Source organism: Barbus barbus, assembly GCF_936440315.1.
Source record: "Barbus barbus genome assembly, chromosome: 21".
In the NCBI taxonomy this organism is placed as follows: domain Eukaryota; kingdom Metazoa; phylum Chordata; class Actinopteri; order Cypriniformes; family Cyprinidae; genus Barbus; species Barbus barbus.
Window position 1 is genome coordinate 293,974 of NC_136749.1, and position 22,993 is coordinate 316,966.

Here is a 22,993-nt window from a genome sequence, read left to right on the forward strand (position 1 = left end):
GCACACCGTAATGATATTAATGTGTCAGTGAAAAACAGGAGATTGCATTAACATTTTAATAATTTGATAAACTGGTGCTTTCTTTGTTTCGGTTTAATGGATTACATAATCTGAGAATATTTTACATATTGGTTGATTTGAAAGTAAATACTTATAAAATAGTAAATATTTGTAATGTCTGTAAGGCAAAGATATACACAGTTTCACGCTCAAGTTCACAGACTGAGACGGCAGAAAGTACAGCCTGTTTGCTTACGTTATTTTACAAAAGCGCGTTTTGTTATTGTGAGTGCACACAAATAAACATAGCGTCTTTACAGATTTGAAAGATGTATTACTTTTTATCTGTATGACCATAAATGAGGGAGTATTTTAAGAGTGAGCGCACCAGTGCCTCCATCTGTCCTGCAGTGAGCTACTGTTCAGCTTCTATACTCCACACAAATACTTCAACATTGCTCTTAGATTGATCGGCAATGTAAAGTTGCTAATACATGCATATTTCAGATAAGCTATATTTCAGGTCAATGAATGATCTGTCCATCACGAACTGCGTGACTTTGCCTGTGGATTTTTATTTGTGTTTTTCTTATTTCTTTTTTGCGATTGATAAAATTTTGGTGACTTTGCCTCTTCTGGTGGACTATTAGGGGCACCCTACTATTTTATTTTATATTATATCAAGGTGTATGTCGTGCCTCAAAGCTTTCTTAATCATTTAGCTAATAAATGTTCTATGTTTCTTATTTATTTGGTTTCACGGTGTTTGCTGATTTTCAGTTTTGTATACCTTTGTGTAACCCAAGTAATTTATTTTATATAGTATTAGGCATATAGCATGGTGTATTTTTATTCATTTTGTTAATAAAAGTTGTATGAGTTTGACCTTATTTTGTTGTTGCTTGAACTGAATTGACGCAGAATTGCTGCTAATTTGAAAGTGAAAGTAAAATGTGCACAGTGCTTTTTCAAGCTATTTAAAAGCGAAACGAGAGAACTCAAACGAACTAACATCCCCCCCAAAGGTGATACCGGTATTATTGGTGTTGTCACACGTCGATTAACAGGAGGAAAAATGTCCTCACCATCACAACCCTGCTGCCACTGTCCTCAAATGTTAGTCTGGAGCCCTGTATTACATGATATGTTGAAGCAATTAATTATTATTCATGAAGCGATTCAGGGGCCCGGCCCCAGATTAAGAACCACTACCTTGCTTTTTTCCCAGTCCAGGAATCGTGTGGTATGGTAATCCAGACAAACGACTGTGTGAGTCAGTGTTGCCTGATAAACTGCTGCTATGCTGGTGTCACGGCACACAAATATCAGCCAATTCTCTGCTCTTTCTCATGCTGTGTCTTTGTGTTTTCCTCTCAGTAGGATCATCATTTTCTGATTACAAACATTCAGGAAGACCGAGATTGCAATCACACGCACATATAATAACAATCATCCTGCTGTTGACAGTGAACCGTTTCCGTCGGGGCAAACCTGGACAATATTGCGATTTGTTTATGACTGCTAATGCTGCAAGACTTCCAGTTGGTGCTTGTTAAAGTGAACGTGTCTCAGTTTTGGCAGAATCTCAGTAGCAGTTTTTCTTGTTGTCTTTGCTGCACAATAATAGCATCATTAGCGTGTTTCAGTACACAGTCCTTCATAAAGGAACCGCGTGATCCGAGCATCTGACGCTGGAGTGTTTGGACGGCTTGATCCGTGTCTCATCGGTCTGAGTGTGTGAAGCTGCCTGTCCCGCACCGAACAAACACACTTCTGCTTCTGTGTCAAGGACACACCGTCAGACCTTACTCTTCTAGGAGAAACCGAACACAGCCGTTTGACACTTTACTTAAGGAACTGTTGTCACCTGAATATTTCATGTGGGTGTTTGTGTTTTATCAGAGAGAAATTTGAAAGAACTGTTTTTGAGCACCTGATAGTCTTGCATAATTCATTTGCAGGACAGACTGGCACAGTACATGAACCTGCTGTCATCTGAGGAACATTCTCAATTCAGACAGCCGCTGTTCACGCATTACACACACACACACACACACACACACACACACGTTGGTTTTTGTGGTTTATGGGGACTCTCCATAGGCGTAATGGTTTTTATACTAAACAAACTGTGTGTGCTATTGCCCTACACCAACCCTACACCTAAACTTAGCCCTCACAGGAGACTGTGCATTTCTACTTTCCCAAAAAAACCTCACTCTGTATGATTTATAAGTGTTTTGAAAAGTGGGGACATGGGGCAATGTCCTGAAAAGTCACCTTCATCTTGTCACACATGTGTCATTTATACAAATTTATGTCCTGATTTGTAACACACACACACACACACACACACACACAGAGTTTTGGAGAGGCTGAGCTTCCCGTCTCATCACTGTCTCTTCCCATGAGTCTCTGCTGCTCACTGACCGATCTGTAGCTCACTGTACGCTTCACTCTTGTGCTGTGCGCTTTGATCAGGAAGTGTTTGGGTTTATTTCTGCTGTTTTTGAGCTGTATGAACCCATTTCTGCTCGTGTGATGAGGATGTGGTTAATCTGTAGTTTGGGTGTACACCAGCAGATCACAGGAAAAGACAGGAGTGTTTTCTTGATTGAGGAGAACTGACTTAAGGCCAACAATAATGTACACAGGAGTTCAAGTTTATACAAATTTTAATAGAACCGTCTTCATAAGGCCACTAAAAAAACCCCATCAAAACACCAGAAGAAAAGTAACATTAGCGAAGAGAGAAAAGATCCTTCAGCATATGAGAGACATGATTGATTGGAGAGATATAGATATTACTTTCACTCAGGAATATCTGAAAATGCTAATGAACAGCCAGTGCCATACATTCAGAATATCAGCTTGATCTGCCTGATTGTTGATCAATCATTATATTCAATAGTGTTGCCGAAAGTACCGGTGCCTTGGTACCACGTTGATACTTAAATGTAAAAATGAAATGAGACCAGTACCGGGTCGATCCAGAAGTCTGATGTCAGAATAGATCTGTGCATTACTGCACGTCCGGCAGTGTGAGTGTAATGTCTTTCTTTAATGTTTTATTTGACCTTTTTAATGCAGTATTTACTAAATTGAACAATATTTGAAGGCCAGATGCTAATGTTTTAATGTATTATTTACTAACTATTAACAGCATTAATAAATTATTGCATTTATTTAATATTTTATTTAAAAAAAAAGCTATGGTTCGGTGTAATTTTACAGGTATGGGTAGCGACTGCTGAAGAGTCTCTGCCGGACTGATGCTGACTGTGTGTTGTGTTTCAGGAAAGCGCAGGAGCAGAATAAGAAGGTGGTTGTGGCGGGATGTGTGCCGCAGGCCCAGCCCAGGACAGACTACCTCAAAGATCTGAGCATCATCGGGGTGAGCGTCCCACACACACCAGCCCTCACTTTCACTCACGCATCCCAACACTGGAGCTGATGATCACTCTTTACTGTGTGTTGAAGTGAAAGCTGTTTTCAGCTCATATTTGCATTAGTTAAAGCTGGAATCCGGCGACGAGTAGGAGTCACACATGTGGGCGAGGATTGTTTGGTCTTACCGTTGGAAAAATCCCCTTATGCAAATGAGCAGGCGCTTTGCATACTGTGCCTGTGCCGTTGAGTCTCTCAGGGTGTGAGTGTGGAGAACTAATCAGTTCTGTGTTCTAGAGAATGGAGCTCTGCAGCGTTTGGCTGGTAATTCAGCAGCTGTTAGCGCTGAGCAGGAACAGGCCCGTTTCTTGAATTGAATTACATTATGGTGTGCTGTTTGACACAGCGTGTGGGATTACCAACACATTCATGTTTATGAAGGAGACGATTCAATAATGAATGGACTGAGCCTAACCGGTCCTGCTTTAATGAAACATGGTTGTGCAAATAAACAAACCGCGATTATTTATGGTTCAAATAGAGTCGAGAAACGCGTCAACTGCATTTGAGATGTGTGTGTGTGTGTGTGTGTGTGTATGTCTGGAGAGATGCGTTTCATCCTGAGGAGAACGGTACTGTGGATTTGGGAGCTGACTGTCTCTCAGTAATGTGTATGTCAGGCTGAGCGCTTGCTGTGTTTAGCTCAGATCGCCGTCTCTAAACTCCATCCATCCGCCTGATGCTCCATATCTCAGAATATGCTGAACAGCTCCGGGGCTTCAGTCAACAGTGAGACAGGGAAAAACAGAGGACACCACAAAACAACCAAGAGTTCAGTTTGTTAACATTAGCATATGTTCAGAAATGCTGTAGAAGGGTTGCTCAAAGTAAATTTCTACATATACATTTCATTTGTGTAAATAAACATTGTTTTGTAATGTGTGTGTATATAATGCATGAAAGAACTTGAGTTAAAAATGAACGATAGTATATTTGTATATTAACATTGACCTAGATTATTAAGTGCTTTATAACTGTTAATGATATCTAATTCATAGAGGTCATAAAAATTTATTAAAATGTGAAGCGTAATTCTGTTTTCTATTGATTCAAATTAATTCACAAATTTCAAAAGTTGTCTTAGTTCATTAATAAAGTGATGTTAACATCAGCTCTGCATTAACCCGCTGCTGATTCTTACAGTGTGAAGCAGGCTTTATGCCGTCTGAAAGAGATGTGAAGTGAATGTGAAGCAGATCTGAATGCAGATTACTGTAGTGCTCCAGACATACGAGTTAGGCTACATCAGGGGTGGATCTACTCAAATGAGAAACTCTCCCAGATCTACCAAGTGAAAAATAAATAAATAATAAAATGCATATAAAATAAATAGGCCTAAATAATAAAAGCTTGTTGGGATGTATCTTTATATTGCATTAATTTAATTTTTAATTAAAAGAATAATAACAATGAAATAATGTTCAATTCTTAGTTCCTCCCTAGAACCTAAAGCAGTGGTTCTCAACCTCTTTTTCTCCAAGACCCCCTCCTCTCCAAATCAATACTGCATACCCAAACTTTTCTATTCACTAAAACTTTTGTATTTTCATGTAATTTTTTTTAAACAAAGCAAATTCATGATAGATTTAAACATTCCATGTTCTTTTTTGCAAACATACTTCGCAAAAATGTCACTGCAGGTATTCTATACAACTTAAAAGTATGTATATTCTGAACTCTAACGGCAGCTCGATGCCATCAGTGAATAGTTCCTCTGTCAGAACAAGCTGTTTGGAGATGCCCGTATGTACATAAACACCACTGATCCTCACAAACGTCTCCAAAGCACACGAGCATCCGTCATAAAACACTCACTGTATTCAACTAGGTGAATATACTGAGCTGTATTCAAGCAGGAATATGATGTTATAGTGATCAGTGCGCGGAGAGCACACATACACGGCATCAAATAACTGACACAACGCACGATCCTGTCTGTCACTGTAGTCTTCTTTACCTTGACTACAAGTGTCATCCATTAAAACTTTAGGCTACTAGTGTGACAGTGTATCCAGCCGAGAGCTGTAGTTTGAGTATCATATGCTCATATAGCAGTTTTGAGCTGTTGTTCAGTCTGTATTTCTCACAGCGCGATGAGAAACGGCTTGAGCTGCTCCCAAACACAGAATATCACAGAATACGTAGAGAGGTGGTGCTGTTATTTATTTATATATTTTTTACATTATTTATCATATAGTCATAACATTCGTGAATATTATATTTTAGTTTTAAGTTATCTCGCACCCCCCGGTTGAGAACCACTGACCTAAAGCGCGATCTACCAGCATTGCTACACTATACAGATATACTTATTATACTGATGGAGAGATATAGTCACACTGTTATGAAGGACGTGGTTGTGGTTGCCATGCCAACCAACAACAATTCCTGGTTATGATAGTGTGTGAAAATATCCTGAACCCGAGGCTAAATATTGACAATAAAATGAGGCAACTCAGCAACAGAGTGTATTATATATATATATTATAGTTTTAGGTCAAGCATGATATCAATAGAGACATACGTTGTTCCTTCATATTTCTGATGCCTCTGATATTACACTGCACATCTCCTCTGTTTTTGGTTAGGCTTTAAGTAATCTGTGAGTGTACATTAATGTTGTTTCATTCTTTTCATTTTCATTATTTTATTTAAAGAAAAATGATCTGATTTTCTTGCATTATTGTGTAGGCAGCTGTGCAGGTGAATATATCACCACATGGAACCACCGGTTTGGACTAAAACCAGTGAAACCAGAACCAGTCTGAATGAGGATGCTGTACTGGTGTGAATATTATGATGTTATGGCATGTATCGGATCGTGACTCCAAGAATCAAATCGATTTGAGACATTAAACGATTCTCACCCCTACTAATTCATTAATGTTAACAAGTCATACCTTAAGGCAGGAGTGCAGAACTGCCTGCAGAGTTTGGCTTCAATCCTAATCAAACACACCCGATCCAGCTGATCTTGAAAACAACATAGTATGTGTGTATTGAGCATTTCACCCCTGCCTTAAGGTGTTGCCAAGAATAAACATGTAAATTAGGGTCCCACAGAATAAGTGAAAACAGTATTGCATTCAGTGTTGTTATACTTTGCGTTTACAAAGTAGTGTTTTTTTTTTTCTAAGGTGAGTCTGCCAGTCTCTAAAACATCCCAGTGGTGCTGGTTAGTAATGTTAGTAATGGTGTTGGGTTGATTGGAGCTGTGGCCTGACAGAATCCATCAGCACCAGTGATGCTCCTCCTGCTGTGTTCACCGCTGCAGACGAGGCCGATCCAGACAGAGGCTTTGTGAATGTCTGCATTGATCGGGAGAACAGTGATGGAGCCCATCCATCTCTCAGCGCAGCGGGTCACGGGCAGGAGGGTCCAGATGGGCCTCCGCTCCAGATCCCTGGCGAACAGAACCGCACCGTCTCAAACACTTCTGTTAGGGGCTCAGGACCGTACATATGAGCAGTCTTTAACGCTACAGTGCGGCAGGACCATGACTGCAGTCTCCACAGACACAAAGGCAAACACAGTTCCTCTGTGCGCGAGCGGATCGAAGCGCAGCCAGGATTGGTCCTGAGGTCTCGCAGCGTTTGATGAAGTTGCTTCAGCACATCTTTGTTTTGTCTAGACAACAGACTTCTACGTCGAGTGCGGCTCATCCCTCGTTGCTTTCAAGTAGTTTGCTTTAAAAACAATAGCTGTGGGGAATCACACATCGGATTTTGAAGTTCTTTGGTCCAGGGCTGGATTAAAAGCGTGAGACTGCAGCCGAGGGAGGAACACGCCAGTAATCCTAAACAGGCCGACCTCCTGCCGCTCCCAAACATCTCTGCCAGCACATGAAAGAGACCACTCAATAAAATTACCTTTCTTCTGGCTCTTTGACGCACTTCTGGAGAGCGCTGCATTGAGAGCCGGTCCCGCTGCGTATCTGGGATGCGCTGCTGCCCGAGTGGGCCGAGATTGAGCTCCCATTAGGGCAGAATTGATTTCTGTTCCAGTGTTCTTCACGCATGTGACTGCTGCCTTTGGAGGCCTGGGTCTGCACTCCGTCTCTCGGCCCACAGTACAGCTGAATTAATGGCCCCGGTGGCCTCGGGTCGGCCATTTAACCGCAGGGTGCGCTGCACAATGGACACAAATTCCCTTTAATACTGTAGATCAGCTTCTGCAATCTTACAACCTCCATGCAGAAATGAGCTCAGCGGAGGAAAGATTGGCGCCTTCAGCCACCTCTCACCATTACAGGCCTCTTTATTCTCACTCCATTTGCCATTCTGTCTTCCTTTTTTTGAGTGCCGCCTTTTTCTCTCTGCGATGGTTTAGACTGGAACAATGAAACAGCACAGTGTTGATGGGTGTACAAATGTGCAAGAATGAGTTTCTGAGGAATCAGCTGACTCTGGATCTCATCCTCTGTCTATTAATTACATATTATATCTCTTTAGCCAAGTAGCATATGGATGTCATGCTATTCCTCAGTTATTCATACAGCAGCTACAGAAAACGAGTATCTACATTACCAAAGAACATCATCACTGACTTCAGTCTAGCGTGAGTTTATGCACTTTAAAAAACACTCCTGTTATAATCAGTGAAGCTATCTACACTGTATGATGAAAGAGTCTTTTATTTACATCGCACATACATCTCCCCTTTGTTGTTTATGAGAGAATCTGCAAGCACACTCTGAACAAAACTCCTCCGTTTCAGCGAAGACTCATCTGAACGCCTCTGATTGACCGCTGCATTCACAAACACATAAGAAATATGATGGCACAAATGAGCCCTAATTTTAATTAGATAATACTAGTCTCATAATAGCAATAATAATAATTATCTTGACATTGTCAAAGGCAGCAGCCACAGGTGATATCTCTGACTACTGTTGATACACCATACAATCAGCACAACCCTAGAACAACATCAGTTTAGTTCAAGATTACAGGTGCTTCAACCGCAGGTGTAGAGAATCACACACACCATCAACATCATCCATTAACCACAAAAACTTCTTTTTTTTTTTTAACAAATACAGGAGACTTTTGCGTGAAATGATTCATGCAGTGGTGTTTCTAGTGGTTGTAGGTTTATCTGTCTGCTGTAGAGCATCGCCGTCCTTCATCCTCATGACAGACTCTTCAGTGGAGCTGTCAGTCATCCGTCACGTTTCCCAGTTTTATTTGCTGGAAAGAAACAATTACGCATCTATCGGTTCTCCCTTCATCACACAACTGCTTAACTGCCTTGTAATGAATATGGTCATCAAGCAGTGACCAATCGGCTGCCGTTTACCAATGTGACATTCTGACATCAGAGATGAGAGGAGCTTGATCTGAATCATCGGTCGGTCTGAGTTGTGGTGAGAATTGAAGACTGACAGCAGTGATTGTGATCTTCACATATTCCTATTAAAAGCACAAATCGCATTAAATGAATGTTAAAGATGAAGACATATGTCCTAATGAGTGGTAATGTGTTTTCCTCCTCATATCGGTTCACACGACTCCTGGAGTCTTGAGGAGCGGATCGTACCGCTGTATGTGGTTATGAGTCTCTACACCCTCATGACTCCACACCGTTCTCCTGCAGAGTCTGAACATGAGTGACCTCTGAATGATGTTCTCACCGCATCTCTCTGTGTCTCTGTAGGTCCAGCAGATCGATCGAGTGGTGGAGGTTGTGGATGAGGCTATCAAAGGTCAGTCTCACACACACATGCACGCACACACTTTGTGTATGTGTAGTCATTTGTCTGTTTGACCTGTCGTGTGTTCTCTTCTGAGCTGATCATATGCATTTTATTGGACTTTGTTTTGGTGACGAGCTAGTGTTTGTGTGAATGTTTGGCTGCAGGTCCTCGAGTGTTCACGTCAGGTGATTAGTCGCTATGCTACAGGCCAATGAACTGTTTAAACTGGCAGAGGAATCAACGATTCTGATGGTGTTCTGATTATTACTAGTTTATATGTGTCCCTGCAGCACAAAAGCAGTCATCAGTAACACAGGTATATCTGTAGCAATAGACAACAATACATTGTATGGATCAAAATTATACATTTCTCTTTTATGACAAAAATCATTAGGATATTAAGATCATGTTCCATGAAGATATTTAGTAAATTTCCTACCGTAAATATATCAAAACTCATTCTGATTCTGATAGAAAATCAGCAAATTCTTTAAAGTCTGTGTGGTGCCCTGGTGGCCTCTAATGCTGGGACCGAACAATGTACAGGACTCCCTGAGCTAGTCACATCCAAAGCAGTATCTACAGCCTCACATTCTTACTGTCCTCAACTAAAGTTTGGATGCGTGTCTCTAATTCTGAAATCTTCTCTGTCAGCCTAACTATTTCCCTGCATTTATCACATGTGAATCCCTCATCGCCGACAGAGAGAGATAAACTATACATGTGACATGAAGTGCAAACAACAACAGCAGGCGAAGATGCCATTACTCACCGTGACTGATGAATGATACCAACTTAACTTACCACTTACCACTGTTGTTTGATGAACTCGTGAAAAACAGAGCGAGAGAGAAATGAAAACTGAGCGAGAAAAAAGAAAACAATAATAGGCGCGAATAATTTGAATGGAACCGCGAGTAACAAGCTAACCGGCTAACAAATGCTAACGTGCTGCACTCGTGGTTTTAAAAGCGAACGATCAAATTAGATTAGTTTGATGGATAATGCCAGAAATATGGTGGGAATTAAGTTATATATTATCACTTTAAACAACAGAGAGTGAAAGTAAGGTAAAGATTCAATAAAGTGGAGCTACAATCGCAAACCTCTCAGCAGCACAACAGACAGAGACAGACTGAAGCAATCGATCCATGGAGAGTCATGACTGAAAATGAATGGAGGGACGGATGTGTTCTGGGTGGATGGATATAAATGTTCATGACTGATCGACTGCTAAAGACCAGATCAGAGCCTTTCGTGATCCTTTACTGATCTGAATAAAAGACCAGCATTAAAGTGCCCCTATTATGGAGTTTGAAAATGATCTTTAATGCAGTGTGTAACACAGCTGTGAGTGACTGAAAACATCCTGCAAAGTTTTAAATCTGAAAGTGCACCGTGTATAAAGTTATTGTCTCTCGAAAGGAAGAGTCGACTCTGAATCATTGAAACAAGCCGTTTCATGCTGACATCAACATCAAACATTAGCATATTTCCGCCCACTTGTTGGTCTTTTCGTGTTGGTCTGAATGAAAATGCAAATTCATTCTTTGCCACTAGGTGCTGCTTTTGGAGTGGTAAAAGCTCACAAACACGGCTTTAAATGAACTCGACCAATCACCGCAGATTAGAGTCACGCAAAGGAGGGGCTTGGAAAAATTCATCGTGGAGCAAATCATTTGGGAGTCGTTGAGCAAATAATGTAAAAATAAATGCATATTATAAGACAATGAAAGTGTTTTTTGAGCTTGCATGCATGTCAACCTGTTGTTGGGGACTCCCGAAACCAAAATATGAACCTTTCATAACTCATAATAGTGGCACTTTAAATCTCATTTATCATGACACTTACAAATGGAGAGTAAATAAGTTGATGCATTCTGCTTCTTAAAGCGTAGAGTAATTGTGCTAACTTTAAACTCTATTGAGATGTGTTTCACATGATGCAATTTGCGTATGAGTTGTAAAAGCTAAAAAACTAAACCGTTATTGTGGATAAATAGAGTTCACATCAAAATAATCAAAGCGCTGATGCAGCAGCAGATCCACACGCTTAGTTCCTTGTTGCATCGCTGTAATCAAGTCTTGTGCAGGTCTGATTATTTGAGTTTGTCAGTAAAGTAAAGACTGCTGTGTTGTAACACTGCAAACGTGTCTCTCTTCTCTGATCAGAGCATTAAACATACAGATGACACATGACTTCTGAAGAGCTTTAGTGTTGTAGGTCTCAAATGTCTGGTGAGCTTATTTGATTGGTTTTTTCTGGATGTAACTGGGCGATCGGTTGGGTTGTGCGATGTCGTCTGTCTCTTTGTGCTGCTCTGTTTCCCAGAGGATCGAGACACTGGAGACTCTCAGAGCTGTGGATCAGAAAATTATATGTCACACCTCTGGCCTCGGATCCTTTTCTTCAGTTATTTGCATGTAGATGGTTGTATGAATTATTTAGCAGATTTGATTACATGTGTGTCTGGATACAGAAATCAAGTGATGTAATTAAATGGAGGCCGAGGTGTGTGTGTGGAGTCATGCAAATCTCTGACACTATCAGACTCTCCTTTATTAAAACCCTGCGGTGCAAATATCCATTTATGAAAGACCTTTCTCCTTTTTCTCTCTCTCTCTCTCTCTCTCTCAGAGCAGGCCTAATGTTTTGTAGTTCAAATGGGCTTTTGTAGATCGCTTTAGTTCAGTCTCTGAGCTCTTCAGGTTAGTAGCAGTAAGACCCTCATGATGATGACACTGCTCAACTCTGTTTGAAATTACTTCATTTACTATTGGGACATTTGGAAACACACACGTTTGTTTTTGTGAAAAGTGGGGACATAATGGTTTTTATACTGTACAAACCATATTTTATATCGCCCTACACCAACCCTATACCTAAACCTACCCCTTACAGGAAACTGCATTTTTACTTTCTCAAAAAAAAAACCTCACTCTGTATGATTTACAAGTGTTTTGAAAAATGGGGACATTGGGAAAATATCCTCATCACCGTCTCCTTGTAATACCGGTCATACCCATGTCATTATACAAATGTATGTCCTCATTTGTCACACAAACACACACACTTGATCCTGTGTGCAGTAGGCCTTTAATTAGTTGTAGCTAATTAAAAGTGATGCTTTGTGATTGAATCACTCCAGTGTTGTTTGGTCCGTATGATTCTTTTATATGTGTGTGTCTGTGTAACACAGAGGAGCGTTTGCTCAGTTCTGTTCACTGCTAAAGTGGAGCGAGTCGCCGGCCGTGAAGGAGGTTTGAGCGCAGCTGCCGAGGGGAAGAGCTTCTCTCAAGAAGCGCCACCTGACTTCAGAAGACGGGGAATATAGTAGCACACGTCACACGGAGAAGAGCGTCTCTGACTGGCTTGTGTTCTGTGGAAGAATTCAAAGAGATTTAGTGTGTTAAATGATATTCAGATCTTATGAGTTTCCATATTCTTGGATAAATACAGTTGATGATGTGTGTGTTTGTAGAAAATCCCTTCAGATAACAAGTAAATGCACTGTATGTCAAAGCCTTTCAGAGTCACTAATAACCCCCAGTCGATGCAGTTCCCACAATTCTTCTGTGCAGAGAGACGCATCACGCTCAAGATGTTTGTCACAGACCATGTTATTCCTTTATTTAGGATTGTTTATTTCAAATCATGCTCCGAATACCGCAGTATTGTTGTATGAATAAAGGGATTGTGTGTGTGTGCATCAGGTTGTTTCAGTGTGTTTCAGTCCTCAGAGATCTCCGTCTCTCCTCATTGTTGCTGCTGCATCTCTCGGAAACTGAATTAATTTCCATCTTGTTGTAATGTGAGGTGTGTGTGAACATCTGGAGGGTTAAGCTCAGGGTTTCTCATTGTTCTGTTGCTCTAAATTCTGAATGATGAGGATGTATTCACGGCCACGTCTCAATATCTGCTCCATCTGTCTCAGTCGGCGTGCAGCAGCCGCTCACAGCAGAATACGGTCTCGCTCTGTCTCTCTCTCGTGGCCTGAAGCTGATGTGTGGTTACGTTGGAACGGAACACAACCTTTTATTCCGTCTTCTCTTTGGCATCAGTCTGTATTCATGGCCTGCGGTGAGATGAATCTGCTCCTCGTGTGATGAGTGTGTGTGTGTTGCAGGTCACTCCGTGCGTCTGCTGGGTCAGAAGAAGGAGAAAGGCAAGCGTCTGGGAGGAGCGCGGCTGGATCTGCCCAAGATCAGGAAGAACCCGCTGATTGAAATCATTTCCATCAACACAGGGTAAGATGTGAACGAACACACACACTCATGAAAGATTCCGAGTCACTGGAGGATTCAGTTTCCAGCTGAACGCTCACATTGACGTTGTGTGACGTGACTGTCATCATCCAGACCCAGATGGGCTTCTGTGTGTGTGTGAGACTGTGTGTGTGTGTGAGACTGTGTGTGTGTGTGTGTGTGTGTGTGTGTGACTGTGTGTGTGTGTGTGACTGTGTGTGTGAGACTGTGTGTGTGTGTGAGACTGTGTGTGTGTGTGAGACTGTGTGTGTGTGTGTGTGTGTGTGTGTGTGACTGTGTGTGTGTGTGTGACTGTGTGTGTGAGACTGTGTGTGTGTGTGAGACTGTGTGTGTGTGTGAGACTGTGTGTGTGTGTGTGTGTGTGTGTGACTGTGTGTGTGTGTGACTGTGTGTGTGAGACTGTGTGTGTGTGTGAGACTGTGTGTGTGTGTGAGACTGTGTGTGTGTGTGTGTGTGTGTGTGTGAGACTGTATGTGTGTGTGTGTGTGTGTGTGAGACTGTGTGTGTGTGTGTGTGAGACTGTGTGTGTGTGTGTGAGACTGTGTGTGTGTGTGTGTGTGAGACTGTGTGTGTGTGTGTGTGTGACTGTGTGTGAGACTGTGTGTGTGTGTGTGACTGTGTGAGAGACTGTGTGTGTGTGAGACTGTGTGTGTGTGTGAGACTGTGTGTGTGTGTGACTGTGTGTGTGTGTGTGTGTGTGTGTGTGACTGTGTGTGTGACTGTGTCCGTGTGTGTGTCTGTGTGTGTGACTCTGTGCGCGTAAGAGTGTGTGTGTGTGTGTGAGACTGTGTGTGTGAGTTTGAGTGTGTGTGTTTGTCTGTGACCGTGTGTGTGTGTGACTGTGTGTGTGTGTGACTGTGTGTGTGTGACTGTGTGTGTGTGACTGTGTCCGTGTGTGTGTCCGTGTGTGTGACTCTGTGCGCGTAAGAGTGTGTGTGTGTGTGTGTGTGAGACTGTGTGTGTGAGTTTGAGTGTGTGTGTTTGTCTGTGACCGTGTGTGTGTGTGTGTGACTGTGTGTGTGTGACTGTGTGTGTGTGACTGTGTGTGTGTGACTGTGTCCGTGTGTGTGTCCGTGTGTGTGACTCTGTGCGCGTAAGAGTGTGTGTGTGTGAGACTGTGTGTGTGAGTTTGAGTGTGTGTGTTTGTCTGTGACCGTGTGTGTGTGTATGTGAGTGCATGGTTCAGGTGTATCCAACGTTATGGGGACAAAATGTCCAAAATCCTTGTCCTTGTGGAGACATGTTTTGGTCCCCATGAGGAAACGAGCAAATAAATCACACAGAATGAAGTGTTTTGAAAATGGCTGTAGTTGTGTGTGAGGGGTAGGTTTAGGTGTAGGGTTTAGGGTAAGAGGATAGAAAATACAGACTGTACAGTATAAAAACCATTACATCTATGGAACGAACCCATAAAACATACCATGCGTGTGTGTGCACAGTCCACATCTCTGGTTAAGTGTGTGAGTTTGTGATTGTGTTGGTGTAAGAATCTGCTAGAAAAGATTGTGTGTGTGTGTCAAGTCACCTTTATTTATATAGCGCTTTTAACAATAAAGATCGTCAAAGCAGCTTTACAGTATCAAATAGGAAAGTGTGTCGGTTAACAGTCCTTTAACAGATTTGAATAATAGAAGTGTATTAGTGTGTTATGTGTTAGCCAGTTTAAAGAGATGGGTCTTTAATCTAGATTTAAACTGACAGAGTTTAGTTCAGTGTCTGCTTCCCGAACAGTGTTAGGTAGATTGTTCCAGAGTTTGGGTGATAAATAGAAAAAAAGATCTGCTGCCCGCAGTTGTATAATGTGATAAGAGCTCGCTCCAGTACTGAGGAGCTAAGCCATTCAGGGCTTTATAAGTAATTAACAAGATTTTAAAATCTATACGATGTTTTAAAGGGAGCCAGTGCAGTGTTGACAGAACCAGGCTAATATTGTCATACTTCCTGATTCTAGTAAGGACTCTAGCTGCTGAATTTTGGACCAACTGTAATTTGCTGATCAAGCGTGCAGAACAACCACCCAATAAAGCATTACAATAGTCTAACCTTGAGGTCATAAACGCATGAATTAGCATTTCTGTATTTGATGTTGAGAGCATAGGCCGCAATTTAGATATGTTTTTGAGATGGAAAAATGCAGTTTTACAGATGCTAGAAACATGGCTTTCAAATGAAAGCTTGCTATCAAACAGCACACCTAGGTTCCTGACTGATGAAGAAGAATTGACAGAGCAGCCGTCAAGTGTTAGATGGTGTTCTAGGTTATTACATGTGGGCTTTTTAGGTCTGATAATTAACACCTCTGTTTTTTCACAATTTAGCAGTAAGAAGTTACTTGCCATCCAGTTTTTTATATCGACTATGCATTCAATTTGAAGGTTTTGGGGACATATTCTAATGACAGTGATGAATTAATAATAGTCAGAAGAGGATCTATGAATTGTGAAATCACCCTTTTTAGGAGCTTCGATGGACATGGACAAACCGACATGTTGTTGGTTTAGATGATTTAACAGAGTGTGCAAGCCATTTGAGACTTTTTGACCAATTAGATGAAGAAAAAAAAAGAATGTTTCACTCAAGATTCTGGCATTGATTCTGATTCTAAACAGCTGATAGGAAACACATGACACGGGTACTGAAATACTATCAGAGAAAATGACTTAAAGCCAGGTCAGTATACGGTAATGTCCATCGTCACACAAGGATTTATTAAGTGATGTTTCACTGGTGCTTGAGCATCATTACAAATAAGTCTAGATACGCTTCTCTCTGAACCCCAGATGTTTCAGCATGAGTGATGAGTGTGAAAGTGAGTTCATTAGTGTCAGCAAACAGAGATGCAGTGTGTTTGTGTGATACTGTTCCCAGAACACACACATTCATACATCCACTGTAGTGGAAGCAGCATCCTGACACCTCTCACACACACTCATCACAGCAGGAGGCTGACCCTGACCGTATGAGTTCATTCAGTGAAGCCACAGCCCGGCCTGAGTCTGTGTCCTCGCTATGATCGCTCATCAGCGTCATGATGTGTGTCTGATGATCTCCAGCGTCTGCAGGACTCCAGAGGTCGCTCTGTAATCTGCCTGTTTGCTCGACAGCGTCCAACAAATTCCCCAGCATGCTGGTGGCTTAATTAGAAGCTCGTCTCTCAGAGCCACTTAGAACCAAATGAGATGCAAATGGAAACACCTCGAGATGCGGAGGAGAGTCTTCACAGGAGGAGAACATGCTACTTTGGGACTTTCTGCCGTGTTTTCCTGCCCAGGGAAGCCTGTATTCGTGAGGATTTTGTCCTGAGGATTTTCTAAGCAAAACTGCTTTTTGAGCAAAGTCTAGCTGCTAGTCGTGAGTGTTTGAGCTCCCCTCGAATGCAGATGAGCCAATGGCGGTCGAGTATCAGTTGCACAGGGAGGTTGCACATCTGTAGGTTTCAGCTCCATAGAGAAACATTGAAAGAAGCTCGCATCGGTTTGATGGGGTTTATGCTACAAAAATGGAAAAACGATGTGTCTGCACTGTAAAAAAAAAAAAAAAAAAAGAGAAAAGTTGCTTCAACTTAAAATAATTTGTTACCCCGCTGATTTTAAATTTCAGCTTGAAATTTTAATTAAGTGACTCCGTGTTAATTTAAGGGACAACTGGAATATTTTAGTTGACTAAACTAACAATTTTAAGTCAGCGGGGTAACATTATTTTAAGTTGAAGCAACTTTTTTATTTTTTCAGTGTGGGATACTTGTAACAATGATTCAATGAGAGGATAGGCAATGCAATTTATTTCATTCTTTTTCCTGAACCCAAACAAAACAGAGCAAAATGTCCGTAAGCATTCAACCCTAATCCCAATGAAGATGAAACTTTCATTTTCTGGTTGTCACACTCATTAAGTTACAATTGTCATCTGCTTAAGCAGAATGTTTATGTCATCTTGTGCTTCAGCGAGGTATCTCTGGCTAAAACTAGCTAACGTTAACGTTAGCGAGTCAATGTTAACGTACAAACCTAAATAGCAAACTGTTCTCACTGTACAGTGTAGGTCAAAAACACATAAACGTAGGTCTACATTTCAGTGCCTCTCCATATTAAAATGGTTAAATGTAAATTTGTTTAATTGTACCCTGCGATGCATGAGCTGTAAATCCTTGCTTCCAAATAATCGAGTTACCCACCGTATTTATTTTAAAATCTTGTATATATCCCTCCATGACATATTTAATTCCCACTTGAATGGTGGTCCTTCTGTGTCCAGAATTGTGACAGGTTTTCACCCTGCAGCTGTCGTCGTGAGAGGGAGCAACAGTAACTAAGGGAGGCGGGGCTTATGTTAATTATGTTAATTATGTCTGATAAATATCCTCATGTTCTGGTCATTTTGACCTGGAGAGGATTTAGTTTTTCTTGAAAAGGAAGATATTTTGAGAAGCCCAGCTGGGGCACTTGAATAATTCAGACGGTTGTTTACAAGCAGTCGTTTATAGTGGATGGGTTTTTTTGCCCAGTTTTCTGTTATGCTGACGTGTACCTCACTGTTAACATGACGCGTGTCATCTGGAGGACAAACACATGAGGTCAGGACAGCATTAGACAGTAACCACACACTGCTGCTCCCGATGTAAGATCATGTAAGGAGTCTCAGACGCTGGTGTTAGCAGCAGGTTTTCATGAGAGATTAGCTGTGGGGACGTGTGCTGTCTGTCCTCAATGTATAAAATTGAGTTCATCGTTGTGCTGATGAGATAATTATGGGTCATTGCTATGGTAACCAAACTACAGACTCTGACTGTGATGTTAGAACAGCGTTCGGTGTAAATGAAGAGCCGCTTCAGTCCTAATGAGAGATCAAATACTCCTGACTGCTGCTGGGACGAATTTACATTAGGAAAATTAAAAAACAATGTTCTACACAAAAAGAGATGAGAAAACCAAAATCAGTGCTCTATGATGACTGGATCAGAGATCAGGGCAGATTTTAGATGGTTGTCTTCAGTCGTTCAGTGTGTTTTTGTTAGGCTGTGAACACTGAGTCGTTCCAGCAGCGCAGGAGCTCCAGAATCCGTGCAGCTGCAGTGAGATTTGTTCACATGTTATTAGGGATGCACCGACCCGATACTGAGCTCATGTACTCATATTCGTTAAAGTGCCCCGATACCCAACGCCGATACCATACAGCATGTGATAAGTGCCATACTCAGACAAAGAAATACAGACAACAGAACAACAGACAGCAGAATGGAGTTATTAGAGGTTAAGGATGTCTACGAAGTATATGCATGCAATGAAATGAATGTTAAACATTCAGTATTGATGCTTGTATAGCTGATGTGCGCGAGCTGATGTGTAAGCAAAGCACGCTGAGTGGATTGAGCGCGCGGCGGCGCAGGTGCGCGAGCTCTCGAGTGAATATCCCTTTCTCACAGACATCACTGGATAGTTTGTAGTTCGGTCGGATTTGTCATAAACAAGTAAAACAATAAACGAGTTACTTAACGGTAGGGAGGGAGGGAGAGAGCGTGCGCACTTCTGTTGTGTGATCTTTATTGATGTTCGCTCACTTGGCACACGCATCATTTGGCTTAAAACTAAATCGTAAATATAAGACAATTTATAGGGGTATTCACTATAAACCATCATTTATTTTCAACCTTGACCATACACGACATTCTGGCGAAAGTGAAACTAACAGCTTATGTTCTGTACTTGTCCCTCTCATTCTGCACCAGTACAAATACATGCGCACGTTACGCGTGTTTTACTTGCTTCATGAGGGATTATGCATTATTTTAGTGGCTTTGGAATATAAATTGCAGCACGTTTCAGATGAAAAAAAGCAACTTTTATTTCTGAAAATATCACAGTTAGGAGATTTATAACGAGTGGTTCCCTGCATTATTACAGCAAAACGCGTAATTACCGTACTGAGCCGCTGCAATGGAGCCGCTCTAATGCTATTAAATTAAAGATGATGTACCATACAGCAAAACAATGAACAGTGAAAGTAACAAAAACTTGAAAATACATTTTAATGGGCATAATTATGAAAATAACCGAAGATATACAGTCAAATCAAAATAAAGTAAACTGTGACATATTATAACCAAACATTCTTCATACAGTGGACTACCAGTAAGGTAGTCGAGTTGAGGTTTGCATGAAGCTGGTTGACAGCACGCCCAGGAGACTACAGGCCGTCATTAAGACTAAGAGTGGCCCACAGAGTACTGATAGTGTGTAAATATTGTCATACTAACAGCTGTCTGAATCATTTTTGGTTGATTGTAATTCATTATGTATCTTTCTATCAAAGTTATCTGACATTATCAAGCTGAATTTATTCAGACACCGTTTTACTCTGAGTTCTTGTCATATTTTATTACCATTTTCTAAACTATAGCGAATAAACCGTGATAATGTGAGAAATTTTAAAGGTGTTTGAATAAATTTTGGTTTGACCTGTATTTATTTGATAAATGAAGTTAAGCAATTAACATTATACATACTCTTTTGGTTTCTGTACCCAATATTTAAAAAATGTACAAATGCAATGAAAATATCAGTATCGGCAAGCACCAAAGATAAAAGTATCGGTATCGGGTGAGTGCTGGAGAAAGTGGTATCGGTGCATCCCTACATGTTATGAACACTCATGTTGGGACAGGAATCCAGCCAAATCTCTGAGGATAATGCCTGATTGTGTTTGCTGTAGTTATTGAGATGTGGATCTGGCTCTGAAAGGTCAGGTGTGAGTGAGTCACGTTGTTTTGGGAGCTGTTTAGTTGAGCTGTGCATCTTTGAGTGAATCTCCTGCGTGGGAACTCGCTGATTCAGGGCTAACGTCTGTCTGTTCCTGGGCTCATCTCAACACAAACAGCAGCACAGAATGAGCTGATGAGACTCGGGTGAGATCTTTAATGATCTGAAGCTCTCTGGGGTGCAGTAGTGCACTCATTGGGGCTCTCCTATGAATGTCTTTAAGATAAGAGCGTTGTTTTTGATTGTGCGTGTCTATGATTGTTTCATGCTCCGTTTGCTAGTGCTAACAGGTTAAAGGATGTGTTCAGATGCCTGAGTGCAGTCAACTCATGCTTGATCTTCCCTACAGGAGCGCTCATGAACGTCATCCGGATCAGCACTCGAGTGTTAGTCCTGCGAGGGAGCTGTCAGCGGCTCAGAGATGTGTATGTGTGTTTCACAGAAACACCAGAATCAAACACACAATCTCTCTCTCGCACACACACATCATCATCATCATCATTTTCAGCTGTAAACTGTAAAGTCGCTAGTATTTGTATAGAGCTTTTAACAATGCAAATTGTGTCAAAGCAGCTTTATATCAGCTTTACAGTATTTAGACGGGGAAATAGTGTCATTCTCCTCTGGCCAGACAAAATCAGCAGTTTACATCTAAGCTGCAGCAGAGTCAGATTGTGCAAAGGTGCAAAGTTGCTCAACAATTACAGTCGAGCTGCTTTTGAGTAACTACACTACAAACTGCTAACAATCATTTCAAATATGTAATATTTCTTTGTGCTGTTTATCTGAAAAAAAATAAACTAATTGGGAAGAAAACGCATTACTGATACATTGATAATAAATGCAGCCAAAAAGATAGAAAATTCAGTTTTAAACATGATTCTCCATTTAGCTTTTCAAGTCGTTCTCCTCTGTTTACATGAAGGTGTTTTGAGGGTAGTGTGCTGATCGTTGGTGTCTGGAGTGTTTCTGTCGTATAATCACACGAAGCGTTCAGTCACTGGCTGGAAATGATTCAAAGCCGTTAGCTGAAGGTAAACAGGCTGGCCGCTCTTAAAATAAAGCGTGTGTTTGCATACGGCTGTAGTTACAGGTCAGATCTCTGGTTCCATTTGCATTCATATGTGACGATATCATCTCTACGGTGTCAGTCTGTCTTTATTCAACTCCGGAGCCACTTTTAATTTGCTTTCGGGCCCCTCTGACATCAGGCCTGACATTTGGAGGCTGTGCAGATAGGGAGCTCTTTGTGAGGCTTCTGTCTCTCGACTGGACGTCCCATCCGTCATCCAGCCTCTTATCGCCGTCTCAGGCTCAGATCCTCATGCGGTGTGACGGCGCTCCCCTCCAGATCTGGCTCGCATTTACTCTGGGCTTCACCCTGAGATGTGTTTGGATGCTCTCATGTCTGTCCAACGTGCCATGCAGCGCACACACATTCATGATGACATTTAAAGGACATGTGCAAATCAATGGGCAGGGCTAAACAGGTAGCAACGAATCAGTGGGTGGGGCTAAAAGGGCAGCGATGTAGACTCAGTGGGTGGGGCTAAACGGGCAGCGATGTAGAATCGGTGGGCGGGGCTAAACAGGCAGCGATGTAGAATCGGTGGGCGGGGCTAAACAGGCAGCGATGTAGAATCGGTGGGCGGGGCTAAACAGGCAGCGATGTAGAATCGGTGGGCGGGGCTAAACAGGCAGCGATGTAGAATCGGTGGGCGGGGCTAAACAGGCAGCGATGTAGAATCGGTGGGCGGGGCTAAACGGGCAGTGATGTAGAATCGGTGGGCGGGGCTAAAAGGGCAGTGATGTAGAATCGGTGGGCGAGGCTAAACAGGCAGCGATGTAGAATCGGTGGGCGGGGCTAAAAGGGCAGTGATGTAGAATCGGTGGGCGGGGCTAAACAGGCATTTTGATTTTGTCGTGTCTGATGTGGACAGACAGATTGTTTGTTGCTGTAATCTTATTGTGTTGTTTGGTTAGGATTCTGTTATTCTAGGAAATATGGACTGAAAGGTCTTTTAGCGGAATCACTTGCTGTGCCTTTTTGCCTTTTTTTCCATCAGTCCCTCTTATTTTTCACTCCTGACTGTTTGTCTCTCTGAAAACATCTGCTTCACTCAGAAATGTATAATTTAGAAAGGTAAAATGTGAATGTCATTCCATGGCTCGAACTTGGTTGACTTGATTGAAATACACACTTTTCACTGCAGCGTTTGTGTTTTTGAGGTTATATAACTGTAAGATGGGGCTTTTCTCTGCAGTTGTGAAGGTTTATTTTTGTGTGTGTTCTTGAGCTCCACATAGTTTTTTCTCCTCCTCTGTGTCCGTTTTCCCAGATCGCTGATAGTGGCTGTTTTATTTGACGGCAGTGGGATTGCAGGCAGGTGTTTACTGAAGCATGAAGCAGCTGGAATGGTTTTTGGAGAAGCTCAGTGTTGCTATAAAGCAAAGGTCAGATGAACACATGAACTCTACCAGAAACACGAGAGCATTTGACGTCCTGTCCTGAGACTGATGGAGGCGGTTCACTCAGACGAGCCTGAACGTGTCTGCCACATTTGTGCCTCTTAAAAAAAAAAAACACACACACTTTGGAGGCAAAACGCCCGGATTCTTCTGTTTACATAACTAGAGCAATGTCAACATCTCTGAATAACTGTGAATGTGATGGCAGTGTAAATTAGTGATTAGTTACAGCTGTGTATCGGGCGGCCATTGAGGACTGATTGAGTTGCTTCAGCAGATGGACACTGTGTCGTGAGTTTTGTCTTCAGCACCGTTTGCTAAGGATTATGGGAAGATGGAGTGGAAGAGTGCAGGGGACACT

The 22,993-nt window shown here is 41.8% G+C and overlaps 1 protein-coding gene across 2 annotated transcripts in view; it reads left to right on the top strand.

The window, feature by feature from the left end:
* Positions 1-22,993, top strand: part of LOC306887292 (threonylcarbamoyladenosine tRNA methylthiotransferase-like) — a 266,928-nt gene that overhangs the window by 89,133 nt on the left and 154,802 nt on the right. For both annotated transcript variants that reach the window (XM_079444918.1, XM_079444919.1), the window contains exons 5-7: positions 3,298-3,394; positions 9,103-9,151; positions 13,270-13,390. In XM_079444918.1, the coding sequence (XP_079301044.1) occupies positions 3,298-3,394; positions 9,103-9,151; positions 13,270-13,390 (267 nt within the window). The remainder of the gene's footprint in view (positions 1-3,297; positions 3,395-9,102; positions 9,152-13,269; positions 13,391-22,993) is intronic.